General features: G+C 36.3%; 1 protein-coding gene across 1 annotated transcript in view; it reads right to left on the reverse strand.

The window, feature by feature from the left end:
- CHRNB3 (cholinergic receptor nicotinic beta 3 subunit) overlaps positions 1-16,146 on the reverse strand; it is a 30,844-nt gene extending 14,698 nt beyond the window's left edge. The window contains exons 1-3 of the mRNA XM_070938529.1: positions 16,092-16,146; positions 10,556-10,707; positions 3,075-3,119 (exon numbers count right to left, since the gene is read on the reverse strand). Coding sequence (XP_070794630.1) covers positions 3,075-3,119; positions 10,556-10,707; positions 16,092-16,146 — 252 coding nt within the window. The remainder of the gene's footprint in view (positions 1-3,074; positions 3,120-10,555; positions 10,708-16,091) is intronic.
- Positions 16,147-16,972: the final 826 nt, after the last annotated feature.

The raw sequence follows: 16,972 nt of genomic DNA on the forward strand, positions 1-16,972 counted from the left end.
AATAAAGGAGCAATTCAGAAAAATCATGTTTTCAGTTCTTCAGCTTCACAAATCTATAACCAGAATGTTGGACAGGAATCATACTACACTAAAAGAACAACAATAACAACATTCATACAATCTCAGATTCTTGATGGTTTAAACCAAGGTTTCCCAAACTGTGAGGTCTTGGGAAGGTGCAGACAGAGTGCAGGGTAAGTGTGAAGATTTTTATATTTTATGTCTTTATTAAATATTATTTTAATAAAGACATAAAATATAAAAATTTGTACTCGTTTTGGTGTTTGGTTTTTTAGGAGAGGTATGTACATTATGATTTCACTAAAGGGAGACATGATGGCAAAAAGCTTAGTAACCCCTTAAACTTAATTGTAAATGTGAGTCTATTGAAAGTATGCTATATGTATTAAATTACAAATCATTTCAAATTTAACTTTAGCAATAGTCCATTGAAAGGTCCAAGACTTTATTCTTAATCTTAATCACCTGGAGGACAAGATAGACAGGTTTGTAGTAAACATTTGGAGACAAGAAAGTTGCTAAAATACAGGTAGTCTTCGACGTATGACCAAAATTGAGCCCAAAATTTCTTTTGCTAAGCAAAACAGTTGTTAAGTGAGTTTTGCCCCATTTTACAAACTTTCTTGGCACAACTGTTAAGTGAAGCACTGCAGTTACTAAATTAGTAACATGGTTGTTAACTGAATTTGGCTTTACCGTTGACTTTGCTTGTCAGAAGGTTGCAAAAGGTGATCACATGACCCCGGGACACTGCAACTGTCATAAATAGGAGTCAGTTGCCAAGCATCTGAATTTGATCATGTGACCATGGGGATGCTACAACGGTCATGTGAAAAATAATCATAAGCAGTGGTGGGATTCAGCCGATTCTCTCTGGATCGCACAAACCGGTAACGGCGACTGTGGGAGGCTCCGCCCACCCGCCTGGACATAATGCACAACTACTGCGCATGCGCAGAAGACCATGCACATGCGCAGAGGTGGTGCGTGTGCTCACATTTGCGAACCGGGAGGGAAAGTAAGTGAATCCCACCTCCGATCATAAGTCACTTTTTTCAGTGCTGTTGTTAACTTCGAACGGTCACTAAATAAACTGTTGTAAGTGAAGGACTACCTATGCTGATTTTTCCTTCCAATTGCTTCTTCTAAAAAACAACTGCTACAGTTTTAGAAATAGGGCAGGTCTATAGCGAAAAAGGATAAAATCCTATTGGTCTTCAGCTTCACAGTTCCCAGCGCTCCAACCTTTTCTCTTATGCTAGTAAGGGGGCACCTGGGCACCAGCAGTTCAGAAGACAGAATCAGTTGGTTGATTGTTGGAGATTCTGACCCATTTTGGTTGCAATGTCAAGCATTACAATTATAGCTAATTCCCCACTGAGGTTTTTTTAAAAAACCCACTAACATTCCACTGATATATTAACTGTGCAATGTCCCCATTATGTGATGTTGCTCAAAGGCTGCTCCGGTTTACATCCACAAAGCAATACAGCTGATGTGGATTTATATTTAATGAAACTCTCTAATTCCCTTTCCTGAATATCACATGTGCGAGCCACATGTCCTCGATTGTAACTGTTTGGGTAACTTAAATAAAATGCACACATGCAATTCATAAGGGAAAGTCCAAAGAGAACATTTTATATATAAGATTGCAGTGTTGATCATACTGAGCTAGAAGGAGAGATGAAGGACTCATTTCTTCTTATAGCCCTAGAGGGCTCATATATCTCATGTAATTATCTTGAAGCTGTATACAAACAACACAATTAAAATGACTAAATGCAATAATAACCTTACAGTGAATGTATATTAAAAAAACATATGTATTAAAAAGAGATAGAAAGAACAGGGAAGCAAAACTAGAACAGGGAAGAACAAAATAATGCAACAGCATCGTGGTGCAATGACTCCTCTAGAGATTGTACACTTCGGTCAGGTTTATCCTAGCAAAGGTGGTCTACCAGGTTGCTTAGGCCTCATGTATCAAAACTTGGAAGCCTGAATTTGGCATAGGGCCAATTATCATGATCTGGTGTACAGCAGGATGCTCCACTCAACCACTTCACTGCCACTTTCTGGACCAGCTGAAGCTTCTGGATCAATGGCCAGGACAGCCCTGCCATAAAATGCATCACAGTAGTCTAAATGAAAAGCACCCACATAAATCACTACTATACTATTCCCTATTCAGGAAAGGTATATCTATTCAGGAAAGACCATAGCAGATATGGTCCGCTGAAGGTGGGTGACTAATTAAAACTTAATTACACATCCCCCACTCCCATGTGTCCGGCTCCCTCCTTTGCCAACTTGTGTTAATGATTTTATCTGCTGTGTTATTTTATAATTGGTGGTTTTAATGTTTTTGGGTTGTAAGCCACCCAAAGTCGTTGGATATGAGATGGGAGGCAAATACATTTCATAATAAATAAAAATAAAGATATACCAACTGAAGTTGGTAATTAATGCTCTTGGCAATATGATGTTTTATTTGAATGTTTCTAAGCCACCTAGAGTCACTTTGGAGAGATGGGAGGCAAATAGGTTTGGTAAATTAAAAAAAAAATAACATTTAGGGTTCTGCTGCGTGTGTTCAAAATACAATGTGAAAATTGCTATTCAAATACATTGGTTAAAACAAAAGCCATTTATGCTAGCACTGATGATGTTACCTAGTTGGATAATAAAACGCCTGCAAGAAAACCACCAAGCTCAGAGAGCACCAAGGATCCCCCAGTTCAACCCTGAGCTACAAATATTCTCTTCTATTGGTAAAGCCATTTATATATTGTATTGGATGGCATTAGATTTGACATTTTGGATAAAGCATTAATTGGAAGTATCCTTAAATATTAACTTAGTTAGACCAAAGTATCTGTGACAGAAGCCAATGTATACCCATTAAGGTGAGGCTAGATTTATAAATTCATAGACCCACATTGAAACATCTGTCTCACAAGCTGAAAAATATTTACAGGATATTAAAACTCACTGACTGCTAACAATCCTAGCAATTAAACATTTTAAAATTAATATGATTCTATTTTTACCTGTTTCAGCCATACATTAGTTGTCATTAACTGTTTTTTTTCATCCTGTTGGAGAAGAAGGGGGAAAAAAGAGCAAATCATTTATTTTTATTTTCTTTTTTTTCCCAATTTTTATTTATAAGTACAAACTAAACAGAACAATGAAATGTACAAAACATAAAAACATATAAACACCCATTTCAATACATGTCCAGTTTATCGCAACTGTAATATACATTTCTCTTTGTATTTTGACTCTTCCTTATTTGATCATTCCCTTTTGTCTATCTACTATAGATCTTTGTTGACCTATGTCTATTCTTTGTTTCCATCATACTATATTTGGTCATTTTGTTTACTTCCTATTGCTTCATCTCTTTCCTATCTTTCAACCAACTATACCACTTTTCCCATACTAAGTAAAATTTCATGTTCTTCCCTATTTTGTAATTCCTTTGTGAGTCTATCTAATTCCACACATTCCATAGTTTTATTGATTACTTTATCTGGTGTTGGTATATCACTACTCTTCCAGTGTTGCGCGTATAGTATTTATTTTCTTTTAAATATCCCCTACACCCCCAGGGAGTCAGCTACATTTTCGGATGATATTTTGTTTCCCAGGAGGAGCCCTATGTGAAATAATTAAACTTGAATGCTTTTAAGATTGCTATTTGTATGTAAGGATAGAAAAGGAGGAGGATAGAATGACTTTACAACTCTTTACATAATTATTTGATTCAGAAGTAGGGTTACCGGAGGAGAATATCGCCTCCTTTTTGTCCTTGTGTCTTTTGTCCAGCAGACATAGTCAAATATTGTTGGGCTTTTTGAGTATCTAACAAGCTTTCTTCTCCTGAGCAGTTTTTCTCCATCACACAATCAATTCCTTAATCAGTTAACTACAAGTTAAGAAGCTCAGCTGTAATTAGCTGATTAATTAGTTGATTACCACCCTCCTCCTCCTGCCGGAAAGTGACCTTAATCAACTGTACCCTGAAGGCCTTTGCCTCCTGAACAACTCTAGCACATCCCTAAGACTGGGGGAAAAAAAAACCCCAGTATTTCTCGTACTAGAAAAGTAATTGCGTGTACACATAAACTTACCTATTTTCTTTTTCAGTTTTCCACTGTGGTTTTTGTTGTAAGTGCCAGGAAAGTTAAGCTGTTCAAAACTGTTGAAAATTAAACTGTTAGCATGCCTTCATTTTCTTCCTTTCCAATTCTCTGTATCCTCTTTTGCCTCTTCAGATATCTGGTAATCTTATTCAGATGCCACCTCAATCTCCGTGCTACCCTGCATGACACCTAAGTCATATCTTCCCTGAAGTAAAACACCTGATCTTGAAGATTGCTCTGGAGCCTTTTATAGCCATGCGGCTAGAATAAATGCAGCTGTTTTGGCTTTGCCCTTCCCTATGACAAGTAGGAGCTCCAGACGAGTAACTGAAAATCTCGCCCAAGGCTGTGACGTAACCAAGGCAGATTCCAAGTCTTTAATCATAGAAGAAAACATAGGATGCTACAGCATTTGGCAAACAGTTCCCTCTGGATTGAGCAGGCCTAGAGTATTTATCTAAATTGGACCTGATCAACAGCCTTTAGGCTCCAGTTCTGGCAAATTATAGCTTCTGATTAGCTACAACCCTGGCAAGAACCTGCCCCATGACAGACCATCACATAAGCAGAAGCTCAAGAACATTTTCACTTCCCAAGCAATAATACCAAAAGATAATCAGTAGCTACAGGGACTAGCTTAATGTCTTGATGTCTTTCCAAGTCAGTCTTTACTCCTGCTGAATATACAGACAAGTCCATGAAGTTTCTTGGCAACATTTTCAGAAGTGAGTTGCTACTGCCTTCCTCCTAGGGCTAAGAAAGAACCAAATGGCTCTCATTAATAAACAGCCTCCATTAGTTTGTCTAATCTCCTTTTAAACCTACCTAAAGTGATATATAATCAAATTCCATAGTTCAATTACATGCTTTCTTTTTTCTGTCATCCGCTTTTTGCCAGTCAGCAAATTAGAATACTTCAATTCTTCTAATAAGGCATGGAAAGGAAATTTCTCTGACCAATTTCTGTATTATTTAGCATTAGATAATAATGCTAGCATAGATCCTCTCATGCTATATAGCATCTCAGGCAGCAATTTCTGCATAAATGCATAATTTTATGTTTCACTTGGGATTTTTTTTACTTCAAGCTTAAAGTCCTCAACATTATAAAATTTTCTAATAAACAAATTGTTTTACTTCATCATTATAATGGGATGCTTACTTGGTATTTTTTCCAAGTTCATAAATGCATTGAAGATTCAGTGGCTAAGACAATATATAGTATTGGCTTGGGCCCGGGGTACTTGCAGGACCATCTCCAGCCGCTCTCCCACTGTCCTGTGTGCTCTCACAGAGTCGGCCTCCTCAGGGTGCCATCGGCCAAACAATGTCAGCTGACGGCCCCCAGGAGGAGAGCGTTCTCTGTGGGAGCCCCGACCCTCTGGAATGGATTGCCCACCGAGCTCAAGACAGCCCCCAACCTTCTTTCCTTCCGTCGCGAGCTGAAGACGTGGCTCTTCCGTCAACTCAACTGATCCATTTGGGGATACACTGTCATAATTTTAAACTGTTTTAATAGGGTTGCTGATTTTAATTTTATTTCATTGTGATTTGTATTGGAATTTGTCATTTTGTAAGCCGCCTTGAGTCCCCAGGGAGAAAGGCGGCATATAAATCGCAATTATATATATATATATATATATATATATATATATATATATATATATATATATATATATATATATATATATATATATAGTATTTTCCTAAATACAGAATTTGTCCCAAAACATTATAATTACAATTTTATTTTAAATTTGTTCCCCAATGTGAAATTTGCATTATCAGAACAACTGCACATTGAATCTATGTTTCCATCAAAATATCTAACACAACCCAAGATTTTTTTTAAATTCAACTATTTTTTAACTTAAACATTATGAACCTATATAAGAACATTATATGAAAATTAAATGGGAATTTCTGGCTTCTATCTTTTTATAAATACTTACATTGTTTTTACTATTCTAAGTAAACAGCAACTGTGAGCAAAGTTGAACGTCTAATTTATGAACAAAACATACATGCACACACAGAAGGACACCAGCCTGCTCAAACTCTTGGAATTCTCTTTCTCTTTATTTTCCCCTTTTCACCTCTGCATTCTCTCTCTTGATTAATAACTTAAAGTGAACACTTAAAATGTGGAAGAGAATTTATTCACAGTCAAATATCACTGAACAACTATTAGCAGTCCAAAGGAGATTCAGTACCAGAAATAAAATATTCAGGGATGCAGAACTGGAAGAGATTCAGAAAAGTTGCAAAAATGGAAGACCAAACAATAGCAGAATAGTAGAAGAAACTCAGATAATAACAATTGCAAATATAAGGAAAAAAAGATAATATGAACTACGGAAATGATAAATTAGACTAATAGCGGAACCAGAACAAGCCACCACAGAAACGACCTATGAACTTATCTCCCAACTCCACCAACAAGAAGAATTTAAAGAGAAAAGTATGACATATGCAGAATTACTAAAGACAAAGTCTGCCAGCAATGAAAGAAGTGTCCCCAAAAGATTTGGCATCTATACTGAAAGATGTGAATAAGGTAATAGTGAGGATTAAAATAACATCTATTGAACTGACCAATCAGCTTGGTACAGCAGTGGTCATTACAGAAAAACTGGGTATTGAAATTAGAAAACCAAAAGCAAAATCATACTCAATCCCAAAGCGAATGAATGATCAGATTAGATGTGATTAATTTAAAGAACATGAAAGAGTGAAAATTGAAGAATGTAGGGAGCAAGACAAGCTTAATAAAAAAAAATTAATACTAGATACTAGAAAAATCGAAGAAGCTTTGAAACTCATAAAGTAACAAACACCACCAGTAAAAGGAATAATTGAATTCTATGAGGCACGAATCATACAGTTTAAGCAAAATCAGCTGTTTCAAATAGACCAGAGACCATTCTACCAAGTATAAATGGCAATAGAAATTCTGAAAATGGAAAACCAAACTAAAAGGAAACAATCCATTTTTGGAAAGATCTATAGGAAACTCAAAAGACTACAAAAAATGTTGGATGGATAAAATAATTTGAAGGTGAATTTAATAAAAATCAAATGGGAGAACTAATAATAGCAGAAATAGTTAAAAATGAAGTGAAAAGAATGAACAATTGGACATCTAGAGATGATAAATTGCATGGATTGGTTCAAATAACTAGCTTACATCCAAGTATTGCTAAACAGTTTAATGAAATATTGTAATAATTGTATAAATATCAGTGACTGGTTAATAACTGGCAAAAGATAGAGAAGATTCTCTCCCCACATTACCTCCATCTTGATTTTAATTTTATTTTTTTTAATTCTATTTTGCTTTTTGACTTTTTGACTTTTATTATATTGTAAGCTGCCCAGAGTCACTATATTACTGAGATGGGTGGCATGGAAATTCAAAAATAGATAAATAAATCTTATTTGATTCAAAAAGACCCAGAGAAAGAGACAACACCAGGAAACTCTAGGCTGCTAACATGTTTGCCTATTTAAATTACTCATGGACATACAAGCGGACAATAGCCAAAATTGTTTAGAAGAAAATAACATCCTTCCAACAGAACTGAACAAAAATAAAAGGAAAAGCAGAGGTACTAAAGATCAATTTCTGATTGATGAAATGGTAATGGAAAAATCTCACAAGGTGAAAAACCGATTTGCAAATGGTCTGGATTCATTGTAAAAAGGTGTTTGAATAATTACCAGAAAAGTTTGGAAACAACCTGTGTCCATAAAAACATTAGAATGTTTATAGAAAATAGAAGCAGTGGAAGACAGAATTGGAGTTTGGAAATGAAAAATATGGGCTGGTCAACGTTAAGAGAGGCATTATCACCTTTATTATTTGTCATTGTTATGATCATAACAATGAAGAAATTTTTAATTTGGAAAAAAAATATCTTGGTTGCAAACAGCAAAAAAAATTGCTAATAAAAAGTGACATTTTGCCATGTGGATGGCTGAAGTTTTATGCAAAGTCAGAAATCAAAATAAAGTCATTGACAAATACAGGAGGAATTTTAATCAAAAATATAGCAATGGACTATGGTCTAGAGAAGTGTGCTACAGTATCAATAAAACAGAATAAAATCACAAATAGTAATGGAACTGAAATTGGCCAACCCATCAAGTTTGAAGCCTACAAGTATCTGGGCATTTTCCAGTTGAATAACATCAAGCATGAACAAGTTAAAAATGTATTTAGTAAAGAATACACCAAAAAAAGTGATGGAAATGCTTAAAACAAAATTGAATGATATAAAAGCACCATCAAAGCCATCAATGCCTGGGCACTATCTGTGATACAATGCACTATTGGAATTATTAATTGGGCACAAGTTATCCTGGACAGTTTGGATCAAAAAAAGCAAGAAAACTAATGACTATTCACTATGCATTACATCCTGAAGTTATATTCATAAATTATATCTACCCCACAGAAATAGAAGCATACTTGAAGTCTAACAAACTTTTGAAGAAGAAAATAATGCATGGCAGTGGTGAGATTCAAATTTTTTACTACTGGTTCTATGGGCGTGGCTTGGTGGGTGTGGCATGGCATGGCATGGTGTGGCATGGTGGGCGTGGCAGGGGAAGGATACTGTAAAATCTCCATTCCCACCCCACTACAGGGGAAGGTTACTGCAAAATCCCCATTTCCTCCCCATCAGCTGGGACTCGGGAGGCAGAGAATAGATGGGGATGGGGCCAGTCAGTGGTGGTATTTACCGGTTCTTCAAACTACTCAAAATTTCTGCTACCGGTTCTCCAGAACTGGTCAGAACCTGCTGAATACCACCTCTGATGCATGGATTGATTGTGTAAAAGACAACCAAGAACAAGCATTGCTGCCAGTCAAATATTGAAACTGACTGAATGTGCAGAAAATGAAACATGAATATCCAAATTATGCAATAAAAACAAGGACAGAATCCTGGAAAGGAAAAGCATTACATGATCAATTTTATAAAAGATCACGGGGAAAATGGATAAAGATAAAACCTGGCAATGCCTGACAACTGGAAGATTAAAAAAAGAAACTGAAGGCTTGATTTTCACTGCTCAAGAGCAAGCTATTAGAACTAATGCAATCAAGGTCAGAATTGAAAAAAATTGTCAAATGATTAAACTGCAGATTGTGGAAAGAGGCGGAAGACACAATAGGGCAATTCATGCAAGAAGATCACACAAACTGATTATAAACAATGACAACACAGTCATCAAAATGATCAGCACAAGTCAGATAAAAATGATTATACTGTATGTCAGTTAGGGAAAATTAGTGGGAATATAGAGTTGAAAAAGAGCTACTTAAAACATGGGAATTTCAATAAAAACTTATAGTCTTGGCTCATAATGTGCTAAATTTAACTGTGGTTGTAAAGTGGGGTAATTGATGTGACAATACCAGGTGATAATAGAATAGAAGGCAAAGAATTGCAGAAGGTGACAAAGTATCAAGATCTGAAAATCGAAACTGAAAAATTATGATATAAACCAATCATGATGGTCCCAATGGTTATCAGCACATGGGTGCCAAACCGAAAACATTTTGGACAGCATTTAGAAAATCTGTCAATTACAATAAGACAGACTGCTTGGATTTACGCATGTAGTATACTGTGCCAATACACCATCACCTTGGGAAGGACTCAATAGGTGGATAAAAATGTCAAATCCAAGCTGAACACCTGGCTGACTGTGCGACGAACTGTAAAATCGTTGCAAAAGTAAACTCTGTAATTTTTTTATAGGGCTGCAAGTATAAACACATTTTTTTTAAAAAAAAAATGCATTTGTAAGTGTAATAATAAAAGATCTGTATTGCCTATTCTGGCCCAAAACTTTATGCAAGCACATACCAACAAATAGAAAAGAATGAAAAGTTTTGCACGCCTTAAGGACCAGCTATGCTTCCTAAGAGTCACATATCTTTCAGATACTGTATCTGTATTCCTGAACTGCCACTCTTAAGACCATCTCCCTGCATGCTGGTTGGGGAATTCTGGGAGTTGAAATCCACAAGTCTTAAAGTTGCCCAGTTTGGAGACCCCTACCCTAAAGCAATAAGGGTATATTTTGCTCTCCTTCTGCAGCTTTATTCATCTTGGATTTGAACTCCCATAATCCCTAACCAGAATGGCTGATGGTTATTTGAAAAAATAGCCAGTCCTATCACATCCTGCTAATTAAATATTGGAGGGTGGGGGTGGGGGAAAAACAATTTCTCTGTGTTAGATGTTTTAAAAAAGCCATTAACAAGATTGATAGAGACAAACAGGAACAGGAACATCCTTTATCAAGGGAAATAATGTGACTGCTCCTATCAATGAATGTCAGAAAAAAATAGTTTAGAGATTACCTACCACATCTACAAGCTGAGAGATCTTCAGTCCAAAATATACCTTTATAGTATCATTAGCATGTTTTACTGGCCTTATCCATTTCTGATATCCGCGAAACAAGTGTCGCAAAAGAGCATCTTCATTCTCAGCAAATGAACTGAACACAGTAAAAGCTAAAAGACAGGGGAAAAAAAGGGGGGTGGCAGAAATAACTAACTGGAGCTACCATATAAAACATTGCAATAGCCTAATACATTCAAATTAAAATCATAGACATATCGTATACATGTTGTTCTAGATGCCAATGGCATAAACATTTCTTTCAAGACTAACTCCAGCGGGAACTTTTGAACCATAAATAATTTAAGTAGCTCTGGAAGGGGCAATTTAAATATAATAATATATAATTATTTCTAATGTAAGAATGGCAGCCAGGACAATATAGAATGCAAAATGCCAGCTTGGACAGAATTAAAAGTCTATGACAGTATATAAATTTTAGCAGATGGGCTATATATACATACATACATACATACATACATACATACATACATACATACATACAATATATATATATATATATATATATATATATATATATATATATATATATATATGTATATATATATGTAGGTCTTTGGTTATTCGGGTCTTCTCCCATGTAAAATTGGAAGTGTCTTGGCGACGTTTTGACGAAGTCTCATTCGTCATCTTCAGGCTGGTGTTCTCGGCTTTGTGCTTCCAGGAGCAATGTGAGATCTCAGCTGTCTCTTCCTTTTAACTGCTAGTGGGGGTGTGAGCTCACACCCCCACTAGCAGTTAAAAGGAAGAGACAGCTGAGATCTCACATTGCTCCTGGAAGCACGAAGCCGAGAACACCAGCCTGAAGATGACGAATGAGACTTCGTCGAAACGTCGCCAAGACACTTCCAATTTTACGTGGGAGAAGACCCGAATAACCAAAGACCTACATACAAACACCCGCGAAAACCTGAGAAAATGTATATATGTATATGTATATATATATATATATATATATATATATATATATATATATATATATATATATATATATATATATATATATATATATATAAACAATCTGGACCTATTTCCAAATGAAAGCAATTTTAGAGGGAAAAACAACAACTCTTAGAATCAGTGCCTGCCACTTCTAGTTTTGAAACACTGTTCAGGATAACAGAACTCTTGTACTTTTAACAGTTGCCTAGGAGTCTATTTTTAGTTTTTAGCAAACTGTCATATTGTACAGAGGTGAGAAAAACCATAAACAACATTATTCCTCCCTAAGCACCTATAGTACCTTATTTATAGAAGAGAACGCCAATCGTTATGCTACATTTGAAGCAGTGGTGGGTTTCAATTTTTTTTACTACAGTTCTGTGGGCATGGCTTGGTGGGCATGGCATGGCTTGGTGGATGTGGCTTGGTGGGCATGGCAGGGGAAGGATTCTGTAAAATCTCCATTCCCATCCCACTCCAGGGGAAGGTTACTGCAAAATCCCCATTTCCTCCTGATCAGCTGGGACTTGGGAGGCAGAGAATAGATGGGAGCGGGGCCAGTCAGAATTTTTACTACTGGTTTTCCGAACTACTTAAAAATTTCCGCTACCGGTTCTCCAGAACTGGTCAGAACCTGCTGAAACCCATCTCTGATTTTATTAAGCATCCCTTATTAAGCATCCCTTATTAAGCAGGTTTACATGGTTTGCCTAAACATTGTCTTTTAACCCATCTCAGTTGTTGAGGTCTTAGGTCAGAAACTGTGGTTTGCAAATCCCAGTGGCTAAGTGGCTACAGTACAAAATAACTGATCTTTGTTGTGTGCAAATCCAGTCATTAAGTTTGGGTTCAGGGATGATCTCTGGTGACTGAAAAGTTGAGTGGATTGCATCGTGAGTGAACTGCAAGAATAACCATGGGTGACAGGAGAAAGAGCTGAAGCCAGGACAACTGTCAGACAAGAGATAACTCAGCCCACATAAGGAACTGGAGGTGAAGAAAGCATCTCAGAAAGGACCCTCTCTACTTCTCTGGAAAGTAAAAATAAGGGAAATATAAGTCTTAAAAATAAATCTTTCAGACTTACAAGATTCTGTTACTGTAACCTTACAAATAAAGATAATGTTAGTACTCAGGGAATTGGTTTTATAACTGAACTACCTCAAAGGGCTGACCCATAATTGATTGGGTGTGCTGATCTTTCAATCATGCAAACAAATGTTTAAATAACAGTAGAGTGGTAAGTATTGAGGGTGATGGGTGGTCTAGAAATGAAAGAAAGAAAGAAAGAAAGAAAGAAAGAAAGAAAGAGAGAGAGAGAGAGAGAGAGAGAGAGAGAGAGAGAGAGAAAGAAAGAAAGTCAGTCATATATGAGTATAACTTATTTTATAAGTTTACAATATGAAATAATTTGGTTGAAGATTATCTATCTATCTATCTATCTATCTATCTATCTATCTATCTATCATCTATCTAACAAAACTCTACCACAGTGGGCTTCCATATTGGAAATGCAAATATGTTGTAAATAATTAGGCTGTATTTTCACTTTACTGAACATGAGAAGAGATCTGTTGGATCTGGCCAAAGGGTTATCTAGATCATCATTTAGTACCTACAGTGCTTGCCCAAGCTACAGAAGACTAACACATATTCATGATCTTAAGATAGTGATACTCTGCCATAGTGATAGTTAAAGGAACTATTATTTCTCTATCATCATTCTGATATCACTATCCAGGATTAGATAGATAATGTATATTAATACTCAAGAAAGGCTATTGTCAGGCTCCAAGTAATGCACCCATTACAAATCGAACTCCGAGGCATTGCTTTTCCTCAAAGAACAAATTTATTTAGATACATCATCTTGGCGCTACTGGTGAAAAGCCAGTACTGAAGTTCCTGGGCTTTTCACCCAAATATAAGTTTCAGTTTCTCAAGTTTCCAAAACAAACTGTCACATTGTCCAACCAAGATGGGAGCTGGTTGCTTGGTGACTTCTCTCCTCCTCCGCTCAGCCAGCTGTTGGAATGTGCCTGACTCATCAGCTGGCTATGATGTTTTGACTGAAGGCTCCATCCTCCTTCAGCTCCAAACTGCGTCAAACTGAATTCATGTCAGAATACCCAAGAATACAAACAATCCCACACCCCAATCGAATTTAGGCTTGACAGCTATATGCCAACTTTTAACACTATAAATTGGCTAGATTAGGTTAAGATCAAGAGCACAATACTATAGATAAGTACTCAAAATTAAGTCTTACTAAGCTCAATGGGACTTTTCCTAAGGTTAGTTTGTCCTTAGCATCACAGTTGCACAAAAGAGAAGATTCTCACTCTCGGCTTTATTCCACTGTCTCTACATAGCTTGCTTGCTTTTCAGCTTCCTCTGTACACACATTCCTACAATTTTATTTTAAAAATTGTATGTCTACTTACCACACTGCAAAGCAAATACACTTAGAGTATGGCTTTTACCCTAAACAAGTTATAATGCAGAAGTCAGAAATCAAAAACTATTTTTAGGAATTTCTTTTTCCTTTCTTTTTTCCCCCTTTTTAAGTATTTATAAATAATAATAAAGTGGAGATTTTGATCTTAAGCTAAAAGATTTATAGTCTTCTTCAAATAACTTAATACAATTTTTCTGTTATGATCAATATTTCATTAATGTTATACTGAGAATTAATAGTATAACTTTAGTGATTTTCATTGTCCACTTATTGATATCTTCTAAATTTATATCTTTGTTTTAAAGAAATAAAAGAAAAAAGAATAATTGTTTATATAATGCAAATGAGTTCTTTTAGATCTATTTGAAAGGATGCATATGTTAAAAATTAATGATATGAGTTAAATTAGAATGCATAAGGAAGATGAGATTGTTTATGAAAACAGTCTGAGCCAACAAATTCTGTATATACTGAAGAAAAAAATAAACCTCAGTTGAGGGAAAACTTACTTCCAAATAAAGTTGCAGTGGACTATACTTCAGGATTTTCTCCTCACAAAAAAAGATAATTTCTCAATTGTCGTGGAGAGTTACTGTTTAATTTTCTTTTGTCTTTATTTCTTTTTTTAGTAGGTCACCCATTCTTGAAGCAGGATAGGAAGAGATTCACTTTTAAAATTTTAAACCTTTCAACTTTGGTACTGGAGAAAACTCTTGAGAATATGGTGGACGGTCAAGAAACAAACTGATGGATCATCTTACAGATCAATCCAAAAAGCTCACCAGAGGCGCAAATGACCAGACTCATGTTATCCTATTTCAGACACATTATGTGATGATTTAACTCTCTGGAGAAAGCTCTAATGCTGGCAAAAGTGGAAGGACAGAGACTAGCAGCAAGGTAGATGGCCTCAGTTGTAGTCCTGATGAGTACACTGTTGGAAGACCTAAAAGACCAGGTGATGGATGTATTGTCATGGAGACAAGGGAACTGAAAACAATTTGATGGCACATAATCAACCAATCAATCAATCCTGAAGGCTCTGAGCTGCTAACGGTCAAAAACATCATCAAAAGAAGCTCTCCAACAATAAATTATCTGCCCAAAGCAATGATTTTTTTAAAAACAAATCCCTTGTAAAGGACAAAGCTGGAGGAGGAATCCTGGAGGGAAAAGCAGCCCCTGCCATCTCATTTAAGACTTTTGGTAAAGAACTACCATCGATTTTCTTCCCTCTTTGCCACCAGCTAGTGTTATCTGAAAGCCGGACGTGACGGCCTTAGTAAAGAACCTAATAAACTCTGTGGTGATGGAAGCAAGAGAAGAAAGAATAGCAAATGGGTAGGTTGGAACAAGGTTATGGAGCTGAAGTTCTGTTGTATAAACATTCCAGGAAGCTACATTTAAGCAAAATCCATAAATGGGACTCACTCTTTTGCTATCCCAACTATAAATGAACTACTTTGAGTAAATCTTCTTGCCCTCCCATCGTCCACACATTTTTCTTCCTTTCTCAATAATTAATAGTTGTACATGACAATGTCACAAGAGCTTCCTGCACGTATCTCTTATTGCCTTCTTGTTTCCCTCCATAGCCTTATTTGCCCTCTCACAATCCAAGTTCAATGGGACTCAACGAAATGAAAGACTTGCTTCAAAACAGAGAGGAGCAAAACTGCAGTGTCAGAGAATAGGTTCTATCAAAACAAAGATACCCCATTTAGGATAGTTGTACATTTCTTGCATACATGATGACAAAGCTATACACATGGGTAGCTTTGGGGAACGGGGAAGGGGGGTCTGATCTGATCAAATGCTTTAGCAGAACGTCCCTAAAGTATTAAAACTCCAAAGAACAAGCTTATTCATCAGAAAAATGAACTGAAATATGATACCCGTTGTCTTCTGTAGCTTACTATTTTTTTCCTACTTCCCTTCTTTTAAAGACAAAGAAAAGTTAATGCCAACATGCTTGAAGAAGACCAGATTAATACTAGCCCTTAAAAATACACCTCTGTGTTGCTGCAAATGGCCCGAGAGGCAACCAATTGCTGAACTTTGTTAAATTGCACTTACCTGAACCGTGAGCACAAAAAAGGAGGGGCAGTTTAATGACATCTAAGAACCTCATCACCACAGCCGGTCCTCCTGCTGGATGTTTTGGATGTTTATAGATAACCCACTTCCATCGAAAACACAAAAATAATTCTAAACCATAACAGCTGGCAGGCTAGTTGCAGGGAGAAGAGATTTAAGCCTTATCTTGCACCACTGTGAAGCTTTTTAGAGTACACTTCATTGATTTTCAGTCAGCTGTCAGAAGCTGCATGCAAGAATCCTACGAAAGGAAAAAAACCCCTGGGTCCTAAATTCTGCCTTGTTGTTTGGGCAATAACTGGGATTCTTCTGAAAGCCAAAGTTAAGTGAATTCAAAGAATAACCTTAGGCAACGGCAATCAAATGGGTGGTTGGTTTGAATTATCCTCTGTATGCTAAAAAATAAAGGGTGAATAATCTAGATGGCCTGTAGATAGGGAGAGGGAGGGAGGGAGGGAGGGAGGGAGGGAGGGAGGGAGAAAGAGAGAAAGGTTTTGTACACCCGCTGACATCTAATGGTCATCCAGATTATTGCAGCCCATTTATGGAAGCCACGAAGCAGCAGTTCCCAACTTGTTCAGCTTATTGATCTCTTCAAAAAGTTTCAGATTGTTCATCAACTCCCAAACATTTATTATATGAATATACTCTAATTTAATAAATACTACTTTAACTAATAGTACTATTAATAATAATAATAATAATAATAATAATAATAATAATAATAATAATAATATAACATCCCAGACTTAACAATTGTCGGTAAGAAAGACAAAGAAGTCTAGATAGTGGGTGTGGCAGTACCTTGAGCAGAATAGAGGAGAAAGAACTGGAGAAAATAACAAAATACAAAGACCTGC

The sequence above is a fragment of the Pituophis catenifer genome, unplaced genomic scaffold (assembly GCF_029215685.1).
Source record: "Pituophis catenifer annectens isolate HBS135680 unplaced genomic scaffold, rPitCat1.0.hap2 SCAF_2, whole genome shotgun sequence".
NCBI lineage: Eukaryota > Metazoa > Chordata > Lepidosauria > Squamata > Colubridae > Pituophis > Pituophis catenifer.